General features: G+C 52.2%; 1 protein-coding gene across 1 annotated transcript in view; it reads left to right on the forward strand.

The window, feature by feature from the left end:
* The window catches only part of LOC119100491 (ATP-dependent RNA helicase A-like), a 44,195-nt gene extending 30,115 nt beyond the window's left edge, over positions 1–14,080 (forward strand). Inside the window, 7 exon segments of the mRNA XM_037223582.1 lie at positions 2,153–2,260; positions 4,853–5,007; positions 8,432–8,918; positions 9,760–9,876; positions 10,416–10,552; positions 13,700–13,756; positions 14,060–14,080. Coding sequence (XP_037079477.1) covers positions 2,153–2,260; positions 4,853–5,007; positions 8,432–8,918; positions 9,760–9,876; positions 10,416–10,552; positions 13,700–13,756; positions 14,060–14,080 — 1,082 coding nt within the window.
* Positions 14,081–15,706: the final 1,626 nt, after the last annotated feature.

The raw sequence follows: 15,706 nt of genomic DNA on the forward strand, positions 1-15,706 counted from the left end.
ACTCGTAGAGGGTTTGAACTGAAATAACCATTCTGAACATCATATCGTGCAGTTTACAGTCCTGCCCTTCTTAAGACTTAGAACCCTCTAATTTCTGAGCTATTCGCCCGCGAAATGTGCAGACTGCCTCGTGCAGACCATTCCAAAGTCTTTCCGGCATGCATGCCGCGACAGAAACGCCACTCCAATGCTGCTACCCCATTGGCTATGCAGCGTTCAAGGCCAAGACAAACGAAATTGTCGAGTCGCTCATGCCCGGTGTGAGCATGGTCTCCAGTTACAACGGACTAAATTGTCTCTCAGTCAGATGTTATGCACTCAGCGCAAGCTTCGAACACGAATCACGTTTTGTGCTGCGTTACAAAGGGAGTTGACCATGGGAACTATATGATACGAAAATCAGGCCTGTAATCGAATAATTGGAATAGCACCATAACCAAGTATTTGAACACAAGTAGCTAGCTTAAGCTCAGGGACAAGTATACAAGCGCGCCACCAGAACGGGCTAAAACACAAGCACATGACAATGTTGTGTTCAGCAAACATCTCCAGCACCGTCACGGATATCACTGGAGAGACTGAGGTACTACAAGTGATTGCTAGGGTGCAATTTCGCACTGCCAGTTTGGCAGCTCGCCTAACGCCGTGCAAATTGTTCATGGCACAATCAGTCAATGACCTTTTGAACGATATATTTACTAGATAAGGCATTTTTGCTGTCTAGAATAGTATTTTGCACTTGAAAGTGTATTAATAGTTGTAAGTGAGCTTATTTCATCATATATGATGCTTCCTTTTGTACCTTCAAATGTTGAAAATTCCCTTTAACACTTAAAAGCAAACCAATCATCACAAACCCTTCCTCTCACTCTGCTCGCCGCCTCAGACAGCCTCAGACGACGCAAGGGAAGGGGACGCTGGGGTACTCGCCGCGGACCCTGCGCTCGCGAGTCCGATTCGGTGCTCGCAGGATGAGGGATATGGAAACGTCATTAAGTTTTCCATGCATTTCGAACCCTTGCTTTTTATCTCAAATCAAAACAGTTACGTTTTGTTGCAAAATCAGTTGAACATTTCACTATCAATTTCTGCACACCTTTCTCACAACCATTTAGTAAACTGCTATGTAAAATGTAGACGTGCTTGTGTATATCGCCTTACTGTTTAATTTTTGGTCTTTGACGAATATTTTATTAAATACGATCGCTAAAAATTACCTGTTAACTAAATGCGAAGAAGAAGAAAACGTCTATGATACAAAAAAATAGATCCGACCGATCTAATTTTCTAAGCATGCTCAGAAGTAGACAAAATCTCAGTAAGCATAATTTTGTTTTAGTGCCACCGGATCAGGCGACCTCTACTGATTGAATTGGCATGCATGTGACACAGCACAAGAGTTGGCCGGTTATTGGGAATACAGCACTTGAGCCGGCCCATTGCTGATGATCGTCCCAAGAGTCAGGGGTGTTGTAAGGATTCAGGATAAATTGACGAGTCAGAGCAGCGAAGCGGAGTATGTACTTGAAGTTACGTGTCGAAAGATAGAAAACCCTGTTGGCGTGTAAAACTCCGTCGCGCGGCGGCAGATCGCTAGTGGTTGGTGACGCCACAGCGTCTTGGGCGTGGTTTCAGCCCAGTTAAGTCTTTTGATGCGCACGTTTCTCGGACTTGACCTTGCACAAAGTTTCGAGCGGCAGGTTTGTGATCTGCACCTTGAAATGTACTTGCTGTAGATGGGAACGGAATAATCAGTCACTTCGCTTCTAGCACGAATTTGAAGCAGTAGCATTAGGTTTTCGACATTGCATGACAGAGTAGCGTTATAGACAACCACTCAGCGTCAGCAAAAGCTCTTACTGCCACACATTTTTTGATCCCACACATCATCGAAAAGAATGGTAGCATAAATGCTTTCCACCAATGCAATCCCGTTACAGCAAACAATTACATGCCGAGCACGCTTCATTGCTCAATGTTCCAGCAGTATTTGAGCCGTGGTCACGGATGCGCCCGCAAGGTTCGAGACGACACACTGAAGGCACGCCGTCAAGACCAGGTGGCTTCGCTGACCCGCACCCGGCGGTACATATCGTCAGGCTCCCCCAACCTCCCTGACACGCGCGCTGAGGGCCGACCGCTGTCTTTTCAGCGTACGTGTACAGCCCGAAGGAAGCGCGCATGCGGAAGCAGGCGCGCGAGCTGGTGCGCCGCGAGAAGACAGCGAGGCCGTCGCCAGCCAGTCCGGTCGCCGAGTCCGGTACGGGCGATGTGTGTAAAACGCGGGTGTCGATTTGTTTTCTTTTGTGAGGTCCCTGCCCCCTCCTCCCCCAATGTTGAGTTGGGCCTGCCCCCACTAATATTGGCTTGCCCCCCCCCCCCCCAACGTCTTTCGCTGGAATATTACATAGCACGTGTGTAAAGGATGCTCATAGCACAAAGACTGTCTTTTTTATTTTGCTGCGTACTTGCGTCTTGCACCACTCTCATAACAAAAACCCATGGTTATTCTCACCACAAGATACAAATCGTAACAGCTGAGCAAATAGACAATGCAATAAACTTCACATTCCTAGCGCCATAAGACACGCAATGGTTTGTGAGGTTAAAGTGCAAGGCTCTGGAATATGGGGATGACCGAAGTCCTTAATGACTAACCCCACCCCCGCCCCCACAGCCAACTTGCGTGCCGCCTCCCATGACCGCCACAGAAGAGCGCCATCGGCGCTCTAGGTGGCCTCTAAAGGGGCGCCTTCGCGTGCCGATCAGAAGGGACGCGTGCGTCCAGTGCCTGCTCCCTGGATCCAATCCTGCATTACTTCTATACTGCTTAAATTAGAGACTTATAAACTACACAAAGATTAAGAACACACATTAGGTTGGATCAAAATAAAGTGGCCTAAATCCGGTGGGGAAAAATGGGGGAAGGTTATCGGGCCTTCGGTTCGCCCACCCTTCCCCCCCCCCCCCCCGCCTTACTTTATAAAGATTGACGCCCCTGGTATAAAGGGCTTATGACAACCAGCTTCAAACCGCACCGCAGCTCAACAGGTCTTCGATTTTTGTTTCACCCTGGCTTGTTTCGCACCGTCCCGAGCAGAGGTGCTGTTCTCTGGAAGTTCTTGTCCAAAGTCCAATCGAAAGTCCAAGGATGGATCAGCTGTCTAGTCGAGAAGTGTCCCAAAAGTCAGCGTGTCACAAAATTTCCAGTTTGAAAAAATCGATCTATTGTCACAAAAGCAACAGCTGTAAAACGGAGATCCAAAAGTCGTGCGAACTGCGAATGTTGCGAAAATCGGTGCTCGCGGTCCCATCTCAGCAAGTCGCATAGCCTAAGACATGCGTGCCGGGGTGTTCGTTGAGTGTTTCTATCCCATGTTTCAAGAAGTGTGTTTTTTTGGTGTGCTTGATCAATAAATTGCTTATGTTCAAGAACGAAATTATCTTTTAAACGAGCAGGATTAGAGAGAGTTCTACATTTGTCTGGGAATTTGAACCGAAACAGCCCTTTGAGAATCATTCGGTGCAGTTGACCATTCTTGCCGTTCTTTGAACCTAAAGCCCTCCAATTTCTGAGCTAAACGCCTGCAGATATGTGCAGACTATTTCGTGCAAACTATTTCAAGGCTTACATCACACCAAAGGGACGCCATTTAAATCCTGCCACCCCATAGGCCATGCAGTGCTAGAGGCCAATACAACTGTGGTCAAACCGTTCAGATCTAGCGTTAACAAACGTGAATTCCAAATGCAGTGGACGTCAGTTGGCCTCCAATCAATGTTGAGCAAGCCGCGCAAGCTCCAATCACGAATCATGTTTTCTGCGACATAATAGAATACCTGAACATGGTTGCTAGTTATTATAGGGAACCGAATGTTGAAAAACATGTTGTGTCATAACCAGGTATGTGAATGCAAGTTAAATTTTGAAACTCAATAATGAATTTGCAAGACAACCACGAAACAAAGCCAAAACACCAGCACGTAGCGATTTTTGAATCAGCGGATACTTTGAACACCGCTCCTGCCACCCCTCGGCGTGTTGAAATGCCAGATTTGACTAGGATTGCCAGATTTGACTGTGAAATTGCTAGGGTGGCAATTTCACATGGCTTGGCAGCGTCTGAACGTCATGCAAACATTCCATGATGCAATAAAAATGACGTACTCGGAAGCATATCAACTAAACGTAGAATGTGTGCTGTTAGGATAGCAGTCTTTTAGGTTAGGAGTATATCAACAGTTTGAAGCGAGCCTATTTTATCATATCTCGTGCTTGCTCCAATATCTTCAAATGTGGAGGACTCCGTTCAAATTAATTGAGATCTCTACCAATTTGCAACACAACGAAATGCTACTGGCTGTCCAAAACTTGAATTTTTCCGCGCTTCTGTCCAATTTTCAACTTGGACTCAGGATTTTTAGTTCAGTGATGTTATGGCGTCATGGATACCTGGGTGACCCCGTAATACTCTCCCAAAAATGATCTGCACATCTTCATTGGCGCGTAGCTTAGAGACTCGGAAACTAGACGGGTAAGGTCTTACAAAGTGCAGGACTGTGAATTACACCAAATGATCCTCAAGATGGTTATTTCAATACAAAATCCCGGACATATGTGGAACGCTCCATTTAAAGCTCACCGGATGTGGCAACTTCTGCTCTTCGCCATGTTCAGATGACGGCATTTGTCTCACATAAGTTCATTCCAAGCATGGCACAGAGGCACTGTTTGGTGGCAGTTGCGTTCTCCGCGGCGAGTAACTGGCGGACGGCTTACGATGGGAACGCGCGCCGCCGTGGGTGACGCTGCTGCCACCACCAGTGCCGTCACGTTGACTGTCCGCTGCAGGAGTGACTGATGTAGTACGCGCGACCGCGAGCGGCATGGCTGAAGGGGGCACCCGCTGCGGCGGAGACGACCGACCCAGCACGGAGACCAGGGCCAAGCTGATGGAGGTGGCCCAACTGCTGGAGTCGTTCTCAGCCAACGGGCTGTTACCGGAGGTGGGTCGAAACGGATGATTTTATCAGCAGGACAACGAGGGAATAACTCTGTTTTCTTATGGTAGTTTTAAGACTCCGTGTCTTTCCTGGGCTTCTATCACGTATGCATCGTCTCTTAAAGGCCGTCTTTGTCGTGGCCGTTGTCGTCCTCATTTCCCCTCACTATCTTCATGACATACACAAAAATCGCACAACGGGACAGAGCGTTAATGACTACACAGCAGCGCGCTGCGGTGAGTGTGGGTCACGGCTGGCGGCAGGGATAGGCAGGCACCCGGGCGTGGTGGCGGCAGGGGCAGGCAGGTGCCCAGGCGTGGTGGCGGCAGGGGCACGCAGGCGCCCGGGCGTGGGCCGTCATCCGGCACGCCCGGGGAGGTCGGCCGGCACAGCGCCCGACCCGCCGGGCCGTCGGTCGGCGGCGCCGGAAGCGGACGATATCCCTGCGCTCAGCGCGACCGCGACCTCGATGCCACCAGAGCGGATGTGCACGACATCCGGCGCGGTGCACAGGCGGGCCGTCGCAAACAGCAGGTGGCGAGGCTTAGAACGCGGATGGACCAGCCTCGGGCCTACTCCACCGGACCGCGCCATGCGGTCGCGGAGAACACGCGCAGACGGCGGCGGCGCCAGACGCTGCCCGACGCCCGATATCAGCAGAGGGATCACCCCCGGCCATGTCATCGCAGGCACCGCGACCTCGGCCGCGTCAGTCAGCCACAAAATCAGCCGTCACCGCCACCCCCACCAATCGCCTGGGCCCAGCGTAAACCTATGTTACTGTTATATATATGTATATATATATATATATATATATATATATATATATATATATGTATATATATATACATATAACAATTAGTGTAAAGTCCAGCGCGAGTAATATATTCCACAATGATCGACCACCGAATCACAAGCTCGCTATGACTGAGAGCCTCATGGTCAATGCCTGGGCACTTCGCGCAAGTAGTTCTGTCCTATAAGGCGAAAGTTCAATGGACAGTTTCCATCATTTAATTGAATATGAGTCATGACATGACAGTCCCATACGTTCTATGTAGATTCTAGTCTTTCTGTTCTTTAGTTTTTCCCCATGTAAGGTGAAAGCTCACTGAGAAGCGGCGTCATTTAATCGAAAATCAAACATGAGATGACAACTCACAAAACGTGGGACAAACGTACCATGCATGGTTAGTCAGTCTTATTTAGAGCGTTTCTTGAACTGCCTAAAAATTGCATACATTCGTCAGGCAAATAATGTAAATAATGGCGATTACAAAAGGTGCTTGAAGCCGGGTGGATATTTCAAATAACGACTAAAATTTCAGTTAGACAGCGTAATGCCGGTGATTTGAGGGACGATGCAGGGAAGCCGGCAATATGTAAAACACGTTCTTTTTCCTAACATGCCGGGTTACCCTAGACTCCGAAGACATTACAGAAGCATGCAACTTATTTGAGAAAAGTGCTTACCGTCCTCTAACGTACAAAAGCGGATCAAGCCGGCTACGTCCAAGGAATGGAATAAGGTTGAAACGCCAATAAGTACTGATGTTGATTCACAAACACACAGACAAGCTGTCGTACGGTCAGTTCGCGGTCAGTCATATGGCGGACATCCGGTCCCAGGCGGTGGTCACCAACGTGGGCTCAGACAAGGAACATCCGAAAGAAGGTCCTTTATTCCGCCACTTCTTTTTTACAGAACAAAACCCAGTATTGTGGTTTTTGCCACACTGCTTTTGGCAGGCATGATTTGAAGCTTCAGAATTGGTTTCTGTCTAAAATGCCGTGGCAAAAAGTTATCTTTTAACAGCAGTTGGTGAAATCCAGGCATGTGAAAACTTTGGTACATTATAGCCATGGACTAGAATTCAAAGTTCTGAACAGCCTATGCCCACGCCATGTTTTGATCTGTTAAGTGTGGAGGCAGATATTCTGGCAATTAAACAAAGTGCCTAACCGCTATTTTCGTAATTTTGTGACTATTGTAACTTGGCTTCCCTAGGAGAAAAAACGTTGAAAACGATAACTAGTGTTAGGAAGCTAGGCAGTCTCGGCAGTGTAGCTCTAGCTAGGTGGTCTCGGGAGTGTAGCTCTTGCAGTGTTGCCGTGTAGCTCAAGAGTGAGCTACACGGCAGATGAGTCGTTTAGTAAAATTGTGCACCAGCAGAAAACAGTAATACGTGTAAATCTAGCACAGTAGCCAGGACATTTCCTTATCTCCAGAAGGTGCTATGTGAATAAAGAGGGAACAAAGTACTTTATCACCACCCCCGTAATCTGGTCGTCGCGCTGGCCTCCCAGGAAAACTTACTTGGTTTACCCCGACCCTACCAGCCATAATTTTTAAAACATTCCTTTGCCTGTAATACATGAGTTTCGTTGGAATTAGTACTCGGAAGATAAACCGTCTTGAAACCCGTACAAATCCACTGAAAATTGAGCTCCCATCAACCAGGGTTACAGCACACCGACAACGGGTATGTGATAATGTTTACATTCTGCAAATGCACAAACATAATGACGGTAAACGTCGTACTCAAAATCGATGCTTGATGAGTGCAAGGACTCGGGGCGCAGGTTCGCAAAAGCAGTTCAGCGGAATAAACTGCAAACAAATAACGCCTACCTAAAACGCAAACCATTTCCTCCGGGATTTGGCCCACATACTTCCCAAAACTAAGAGCGGGTGGGGGCTGGATTCGAAGTTGGTGAGCCTGGAGACCCCGTCCCTCCCCCAGCTGACTGGGAAACTATACCACTGGTAAGCATCTCATCAAGTTTGCGTGTAAGGTCTGACGTGTACGCATTTGCGTGCCCATTGCGCCTTTATTTTGTATTGTACCTCAGCGTCATCAAACCGTTTTTAAAAGCGCCCAAATCCACTGCAGATAGCAAGCCTATGAACCAGGGGTAATAGAACTTCAGCAGTGGGTATGCCTTAGTTTTCATATTTTTTAAGTTCACTGAACTTGCCGTCTCAGAATATTCATTGTTATTCTGCTAAGAACTGCTGCTTAATGAGTGCAATATTCTTTAGCTACGGCTGCGTGGAAAGCCAGCAACGTGTGCGTATCTGTGCGCCAATCGTGTCATGTTTTGCATAATGAACCATGAGAACGAGACTGAGCTGTCGCCCCATGGCGCCAACCTCTGGGACATGCGTCAAATTACGCGGTGGGAAGGCAGCTGTCGTGTAGACCACAGCCGACCAGCGCACAGTGACGAACGCCGCTATGTTGAATGCTGCCGCCAGACCCAGCGACGACTGTCAGCGCCCGTGAGCCGGTCAGAAACCTCCGGCGCCGGACCGCCGCCGGCAGGCGGCGCCGACCTGACCGACCCGCCGGCCGCGGCGCCGCTCCAGGTGCGGGCGGCGGCGCCGCGGGCGCACGGCGGGCGCGCGGGGCCGGCGCCGCCTCAGGCCGCGAGCGCACGGCACGACGGCATGTCCGGCGGCCCGCTGAGCCCCGCGCACGGCCAGCCCTTCCACGCGAACGCCGCGCAGGGCCCGACCTTCCACGGAAGCTTCCCTCAAGGTCTCGTCATCCACGGAGACGTCGCGCACGGCCAGGCCGCTTACGAAGATAGTGCGTGTGGCCAAGCCGTCCATGGAGACAGCTTCATGTATGGCGTCACTCAAGGAGAAGGTCTCGCCATCGGTCAGTCCATGCAGGGGGACGGCCTCGTCCACGGCCAGCCGGCCCAGTACGACCCCCTCACGCACGCCTCGCTTGACTATGGCGAGCACGCGCTGCGCGGGCCCGTGAGCCTGGCCAATCACGTGGTGCTCTACCCTGCTGGTCACGGCAACCCACTGGCACAAGGCCCTGTCAGCGGCGGTGGTCACGTGACCGACGCTGCGCACTGGTGCGCAGATAACCGGCTCGAGTCCCAGCATTGGACAGCAGGTGGGTCAGTTTGACAGCGATACATCCTCATCGGAAGCCGTTCCGTGCCGAGCAATATTTCGATTTAATGCGTGCCTTATGCCTGGCCAGTTTAGAGTCGGAGACATTGCCTATCTAAAATTGCTGACTTTTCAATTTGCAAATCGTAGTTTGCCAATCTTTACCATTTGAAATAGACGCTGTATTTCTAGCCTTATAATATATGTCTAGTCCTATAATGTCGCACCAAAGACAGCTCACTTAGGCAGCCAGGCTGACTTGCAAAACTGCTTCTTTTCTATTACCAAAGGTTGATAGCAATTCAACTCCATCAAATGGACTTTGTGTTAAAGCCTAGCAGCTAGAATACTGCCAGCTTTGCACCAGCGTATTGTCAACTCAGCTATCATGTTGCCATGCCAAGATATACACGCGTTACAAAAGCGCTAACAACACGACTGAAAAGCGGTGTAATAGAAACAAACACTCGTTCCATATTGTTTAAATATTCCAGCAGGGTGATGTTTAGAACTTTTAAAACATTGGCAGCCTGTCGAACTGTTGCCAGTTTTCCGAGCACGAATGGATTCGGCACACTGCCAGAGTTAAGCATACCGGCTGAACACTGGGAGCATGGCTTAGACCGTGCTGCAGCTATTGTTCACGGCTACAGGTAATGCCTGGTGACCACGATGGCGGTAGACCTGCATCGAGTACGAGTCAGCCGACTGTTCGCACCTCGCACTGTGACCCAGAGTTGGATGAGATCAGTGGCAGCGGCTGTGACGGCGCCAGGAGCGCTGCCAGAGCCGCGCGTCAGCCCGCGCGGCGGTGACCGGAGCGGCAGGCGGCTCTCCCGCAGTGCGCTCCGGCCTGCTGCTGGCCGCCTCGCACCGGCACGCCGGCGGCTGCTGCCGGCCGGCCGGCGTCTGGGCCCAGAACACCGGAGCGCCCTGCGATAGGACGCTGCCGATCGCAGGTCAGCACCGGGCGGCACCGGCACCGGCACATGGCGCCGGCGATGGACATCTGATGTGTGATTATACTGCATCTCTCCCCCGCTTGTTCTTTATCTTTACAATGTCTTTCTGCCTTTCTGCCTGAGTACTCCAAAATACTGTCCCACCTGTCTTTCTGCCTGAGTACTCCAAAAAATAAGAGAAGGCTACGTACATATCATACAGGGCTAACCCTCTTTCAGTAGTACATACTGGCCGTGATTGCCATGCTGTACCCGTGCACACCAGCACCCGTGTCAGCCGCGAGAGACAATGTCGCGCCGTGCAGCCCTGCCGTCGCCTGTGGCGACCCCCTCTGATGGTGCTGGGGCCGGCCAGCCTGGCCAGAGACGGGGCCGCCGGCTGAGGCCTGCCGCCAACTACGAGTAGAGCCAGGGCTCACGGAAATGAACGGTGGCCCCGGATGGAGCTGCCCTCGCGTCACGTGTCAGTGTCACATGCCACGTGACACGCCAGCTTGACGCATCGTGTGACGCGTTCTTTACGACGGCGTCGGTAGCGGCCTCGGCACCCGGGGCCCTGTTGCAAAGCCCCGTCTTCTCCGGCGGCCGGCTGCCGCGGCCGCAGCCGGTCTACTCACACGAGTCAGGGTCCCGCTGCAGGGTCGCCGCCTGCTGCGAAACGGCTGCGTATCAGGTGAGCCCGCCCCGACCCGCTTGTACGTCTTACCGGCCGATGACCTACGAGGCCGACCGTGTGTGTCAGGTGGGCCCTCCTGGACCCGGCTGTAGGTCTTACCGGCAGCTGACTTACCTGACCACTCGTCCGATTCTCAGACGTTTGGTTAGATTTGGACGGCAGAAAATACTCTGATGCTTTCTGGAGACCCGTGGCTTTCTCAATGCAATTCACTTGGTATAAGCCACAAAACAAAACAAACTTTCGCATTTATGCGATGGTTTAACGGTCAAGTTTTCATTGTATTTCATGGCCTAGAACAAACTTTTTTGGAATTATCCGTGCTCATTGGTATTCAGCTATGGAACCAATATATTGGACGTCGATATTTTCCGTGTCAGTATTTTATGGTGTCAATATTTTGTGTAGTAAGTTTTTGAGGGTTGATATCTAGTGGTCCTTAATTTTGCGGTCCCCATCTTGCCTATTTATTTTGGTGTGTCAATGTACTGCCGGATAAGCATGGATTTAGCATGCACCAAACTATGCTACGCTCTTTCCAAGCGTTTCGTCTAACGCATCGGCCGGCTAATTTATCGATAAGCGGGTCACGGCGATGTCGCGATTCACGTAGAAACAGATGAAATGTTTGTATCGCCTCCACATACCTGTTAAATTGCGCTTGAATACGAACGGAAGAATTAGTGCCGGTAACCCAAAGCCACCCGAACATGGGTGCCGGCGCATGCTGGGGAAACTTCGGTCACCATCCGTAGCGGCGCGCGGAAGCCAAACAGGAAATCCAGAGCACATCACTGCTTTGATGCTAATCTGCTGACTGGCCTCCGCGTCCGTGCACGAAAAAGCAGGTCAACTTTCTAGCATGTCACGCCGGAATGGTCGCCAGCAAGTGGAGCCGTTCACGCGTGACAGGGCAACTTCTATCTTAGAGGGCTGTAGTGCCGGCTAAAGCCACCGTTGTGGGCGCACGGCACGCGCACCGCCGTGGGAAGATTGTCAGGAGGTCAAGTGTGGACGGGGGGGGGGAGGTCTCACACTTGGCCAGCGTGACAGAGCGTACACTCGCACTCAGCGAGGCGTCAGTGGCGAGAAAATGTCCTCGCGAGCGTCTGGAACAGACGAACGCCTCGCCCAAGTCAGGTCGTTGCCCTGGTTTGAAGGCTGCGTTGTGCTAACCTCTGCGGCACGCAACTTTAACACGCGCTCGGGTGGGGTGGAGGTCACATTGACCCCCGCCTCCGAAGGTTTCTCCAGAATGATTTCCGAACGGCGCGGCGTAGCCGTGCCAATTTTTTCATAGCTGTAAACAATCGACTAACAGATCGTTTTGCATTAAAAATTTAGATGTCCCTTGTAAGGTCGCTGACGTATGGCAGGTCAAAGTCAGGCCACGGTTTCAGCGACGGAAATTTCTAGGGAATCCTTCACTCTGATCCAACAACGGAGTGTTAGACGAGGCCATACATCTCTGAGATGCTTTCTTAGGCAACACAACAGTTGATGAGAAAATTGAATTGAACTAAGGTCAGGTATGAAGGTCACACCAAGGTCAAAACCAATCTGTTTACTACTCTGGGGCTTGCTGTATGAAATCGTTTCTGGCGCTCGTTTTGAGTTAACTGATGGCAGGAACCGCATTATACATCTTCCATTGACTTCTTAGAGGTCAAAATAAGACATTGACCTAGAATGACCCAGGTCAACATTTTGTTTTAGGAACATACTGCCTAGCGTAATCTTTGTCGCTTAGTCAAATGCAAAACGCAAAGCAATCTTGTGTGATTTTTGTCGTCTTGACCTTCAAAAGGTCAAAAAAGGTCACTGACCTTAGACGAGAATGTGACCTTTTGCTTATTAATGGTTATCTACGTTCTGGGGGCATTTTTCGAGACCAACCTGAAACTTTACCTTGTTTGACCTTTTTTGACCCGAAGGTCATGCCCTAGGAGCCTGAAACTTTGACTTGAGTGAGTTAACGTACAGGTCAAGACACCCGGTAAATTTGGTGTCTAGCTTTCTTAGCTCCCGAGATCTCAGGGGAATTGACAGGGAGGGGGGGGGGGTCAAATTGACCCTCCCCCACTCGAGCGAAGGTTGTCTAGGTGGCCACCCGGGCGCGTGTTAACAGGATTGCAGGCATCTGAAGGGCTAAAGGTGTCCTTTGCTGGAAATTGTACGTCGTAATGAACACAACTGATGGCCGAAGGCTTATAGGAAGTATTCCACATTTCATTGGGGTTTTGAACTGAAATAGCTATATTAAATACCTTTCGATGCAGCTCACGGCCATGCCCTTTGTAAGACCTAAAACCCTCTGGTTCGTGAGCCTAAAGGTCGCAAAAATGTTGGAGGGTAATCGTGGTACAGCATTTCAAGGTAACCTTAGGCCGCATTACGTCATAATAACGTCATCCAAACCCTGCCATTCCATTATCCACGCGCGGATCGCGACCAAGAAAGGTAGCATTGTCAGGCTATTCATGTATGGCGTTCGTGGGCGCAATTTCCAGACATAATGGCTGTCAACTGGCTCTCGGTCAATGCTATGCATGGTGCGATGGCACAATCAAACAACGCATTGAGGAGCCTATATACTAAATAAAGATATTGTATTGTCTGGAGCAGTCTTTTCCACTTAAAAGCACACCAACAGATATAAGTGATATTTTCATCATATCTGATAACCGATTCAATATCTTCAAATGTGGAACACTTCCTCTTAAGTTTGCAGCGTGACTCCACAAGGAAAGCACTACGGCCAGGACGGTGCACACGCCGATGACACGAGATGCATGAAACTAAACGACTTAGGGATGTAGTTTCCTGTTCACTTGGGAAGGGTTGAGTCTCCTCCCCGAACTTGTGGTTCTAGCCGCCCCCCTCCCCCCCCCCCCCCTCCCCATCTTCGAGAAGTCAGTGGACCAAATCTGGAAAAAACACGTTTGTTAACGTATTTGGAGGTGGTACACATAATTTTTCATCGTTCAGCGCTCCCCACCCATTCTGTGAAACTACGCCCATGACAAACTGCCGTACTGCCAAAGTAGGCCCCCGCCAGCTGCGTTTTCCTGCTGGCACTGCCCGGTTGCGAGCGGCAGTGGCGCTCCGCTGCCGGCGGCTGACAGGCGCGGCCGTCGGCTGCAGTGGTGCGGCCCGGCCGTGTTCGGTCCCCCGGAGAACGGCTCGCCGCAGCTGCTGCCCGCCCGCCACGGCCCGGCCACCGCCGCCGCCGCCGCCGCCCTCCCCTCGTACGCTCTGCAGGTGAGTGTTCCTAGTGTAGCGGAGACGCGTGACTTCACTACTCGCCATCACGTCGACGCGGTGACTGAGCGAGTGTGCGCATCCCAGTCTCTGCGTGTACGTCTGCCAACACTACTCGCGCGGCCGCGACCGTGCGCGCTTGCGTGCTTGGGTGATCGCACGTGCGCCCGCCCGTCCGAATGTACCGTTAGTTCGGCGTCTCAACCGGCGGTGCCAAGTCGGACGCTCGGCGTCCACCGACAGCCCGAAACGTGCTGGTCGTGACGTCTCTGCGCGGCCAGGCGACGCTGTACCAGCCGGCGGCGGGCGGCGGCCCGAGCCCGGCCCCGGCGGCCGACTGGTGCCGCCTGTCGGCACGGCTCGGCTTGGCCGGCCGCGCCCGGACGCCTCCCGCCGGCCACCGAGCTCCGCCTCTGGACGGCAGGTCAGCTGTCCGCCCGCCCGTCCGCGCTCTCGCGTGCGTGTGCGTGTGTGTATGCGTTGTGCCAGTTGTTGGTTGCAGCGCCGGTATTGTAACATCTGCAACGTGCACAGCGAGACAAACCAAGTGGAAAACGCAGTACCTTGTCGTGACCACCAAACTGAAACTGCGCTAGCCAAACCATCGCCAACACGGCCAGCCGAGACGTTGGCCTGTTGTGGCATGGCTGGCGCGACGGCTGACGGGTGTCGTGTGCGCAGGGTCGCCTGGAGGGCCGAGTCGGTCGCTCAGCGAGGAGCAGCGCCCTCCGTCCAGCGGCCGCCAACCGGCGCCCTGTGGGCCCTGCCAACAGACTACCTGCGCGCCGCCCGCAGTCCCAACATCGAGGACCTGGTCAGCGCCGGCGCCGACTCGCTGTACCTTTGAAAGGTTACCGGCTCGCTGTCACGCAGTCGGCGTCGCCTCGCTGTATTTCTGACCGGTGACAGTGTGGCAAGTCACCAGCACGCGCGTCTCATGGTGCCCTTTATCAGCGGTGGCTCACCTCCGGGGCGGAGAAAGCAGCCGGGAGCATCTTCCGTTCCAGACGTCTGATCGGATGGCGGCATGGTTTGAAGGACTCGTCGTCGCTCGACGGCCGTCCCACTGCCACCATTACGTATTGAGTTCCTCCCAGTTAATATAGCGTGTGAGACCCGACAATGAGAAGTCCAAAGTGCTCCAGCTTTCGTCATTGGGCAAAGAAGGGCAGGGGTTGCCCGACCTCGTTCGTTCCATTCACCCGCGCCTGCGACGCGCCACGTTTTACGACCAAAAGGCCGCGCCGGTCGCCGGCTGGTCAGTTTCCGTTGCCTCTGTTCGTGTTTAATGCGTTACCGCTCAGCTCGTCCGCGGGCAGCGCCAAGTAATCCCTTTTTACGCGCGTTTTCTAGTTCATGTTCCAGTTGCCAGTTCGTTCGCCGGCTTGCAATGAATGCTTTATCTTTTCGTTTAAGCACGACACCGGAATAAAGCAGACGACTAGGTTACTTCGAGATTGCGGGCTGTACTGAGCAAACCGACTGCGACGGAGACGGCGCGCGGCCAGTCGTCGCTGCCTTGTGCATGCCGCTGCCCTCGGTGCTACCCCGCGGCCCCAACTGAAGCACGCGTAGCGCCGGCCGCAGACTGGTGGTCCCCGTCCGCTATCGGCCGCACTGTACGCTGCCGCTGTCGGTCATCAGCTCCTGTTCGCCTGTGCGGGCTGCAGCTCACGGCTACGTCACGAACTGCTGACCTCCCATTAATGGGGCATTCTCGAATATCGCAAACGGACTGTGAATGAACATGTATTTTATAGAAAAATCCATCTCGGGACAGAGCCGCGGGGTTGACGACCTAACTCATGAGGAAGATCAATTGAGCCGATACTGCAGTACAAAGCCCAAGTCCTGAGCAGCATTCCACAAGTGGTAGCCGCGCTTCGTGCC

The sequence above is a fragment of the Pollicipes pollicipes genome, unplaced genomic scaffold (genome assembly GCF_011947565.3).
Source record: "Pollicipes pollicipes isolate AB1234 unplaced genomic scaffold, Ppol_2.1 Scaffold_4881;HRSCAF=5763_pilon_pilon_pilon, whole genome shotgun sequence".
Lineage (NCBI taxonomy): Eukaryota > Metazoa > Arthropoda > Thecostraca > Pollicipedomorpha > Pollicipedidae > Pollicipes > Pollicipes pollicipes.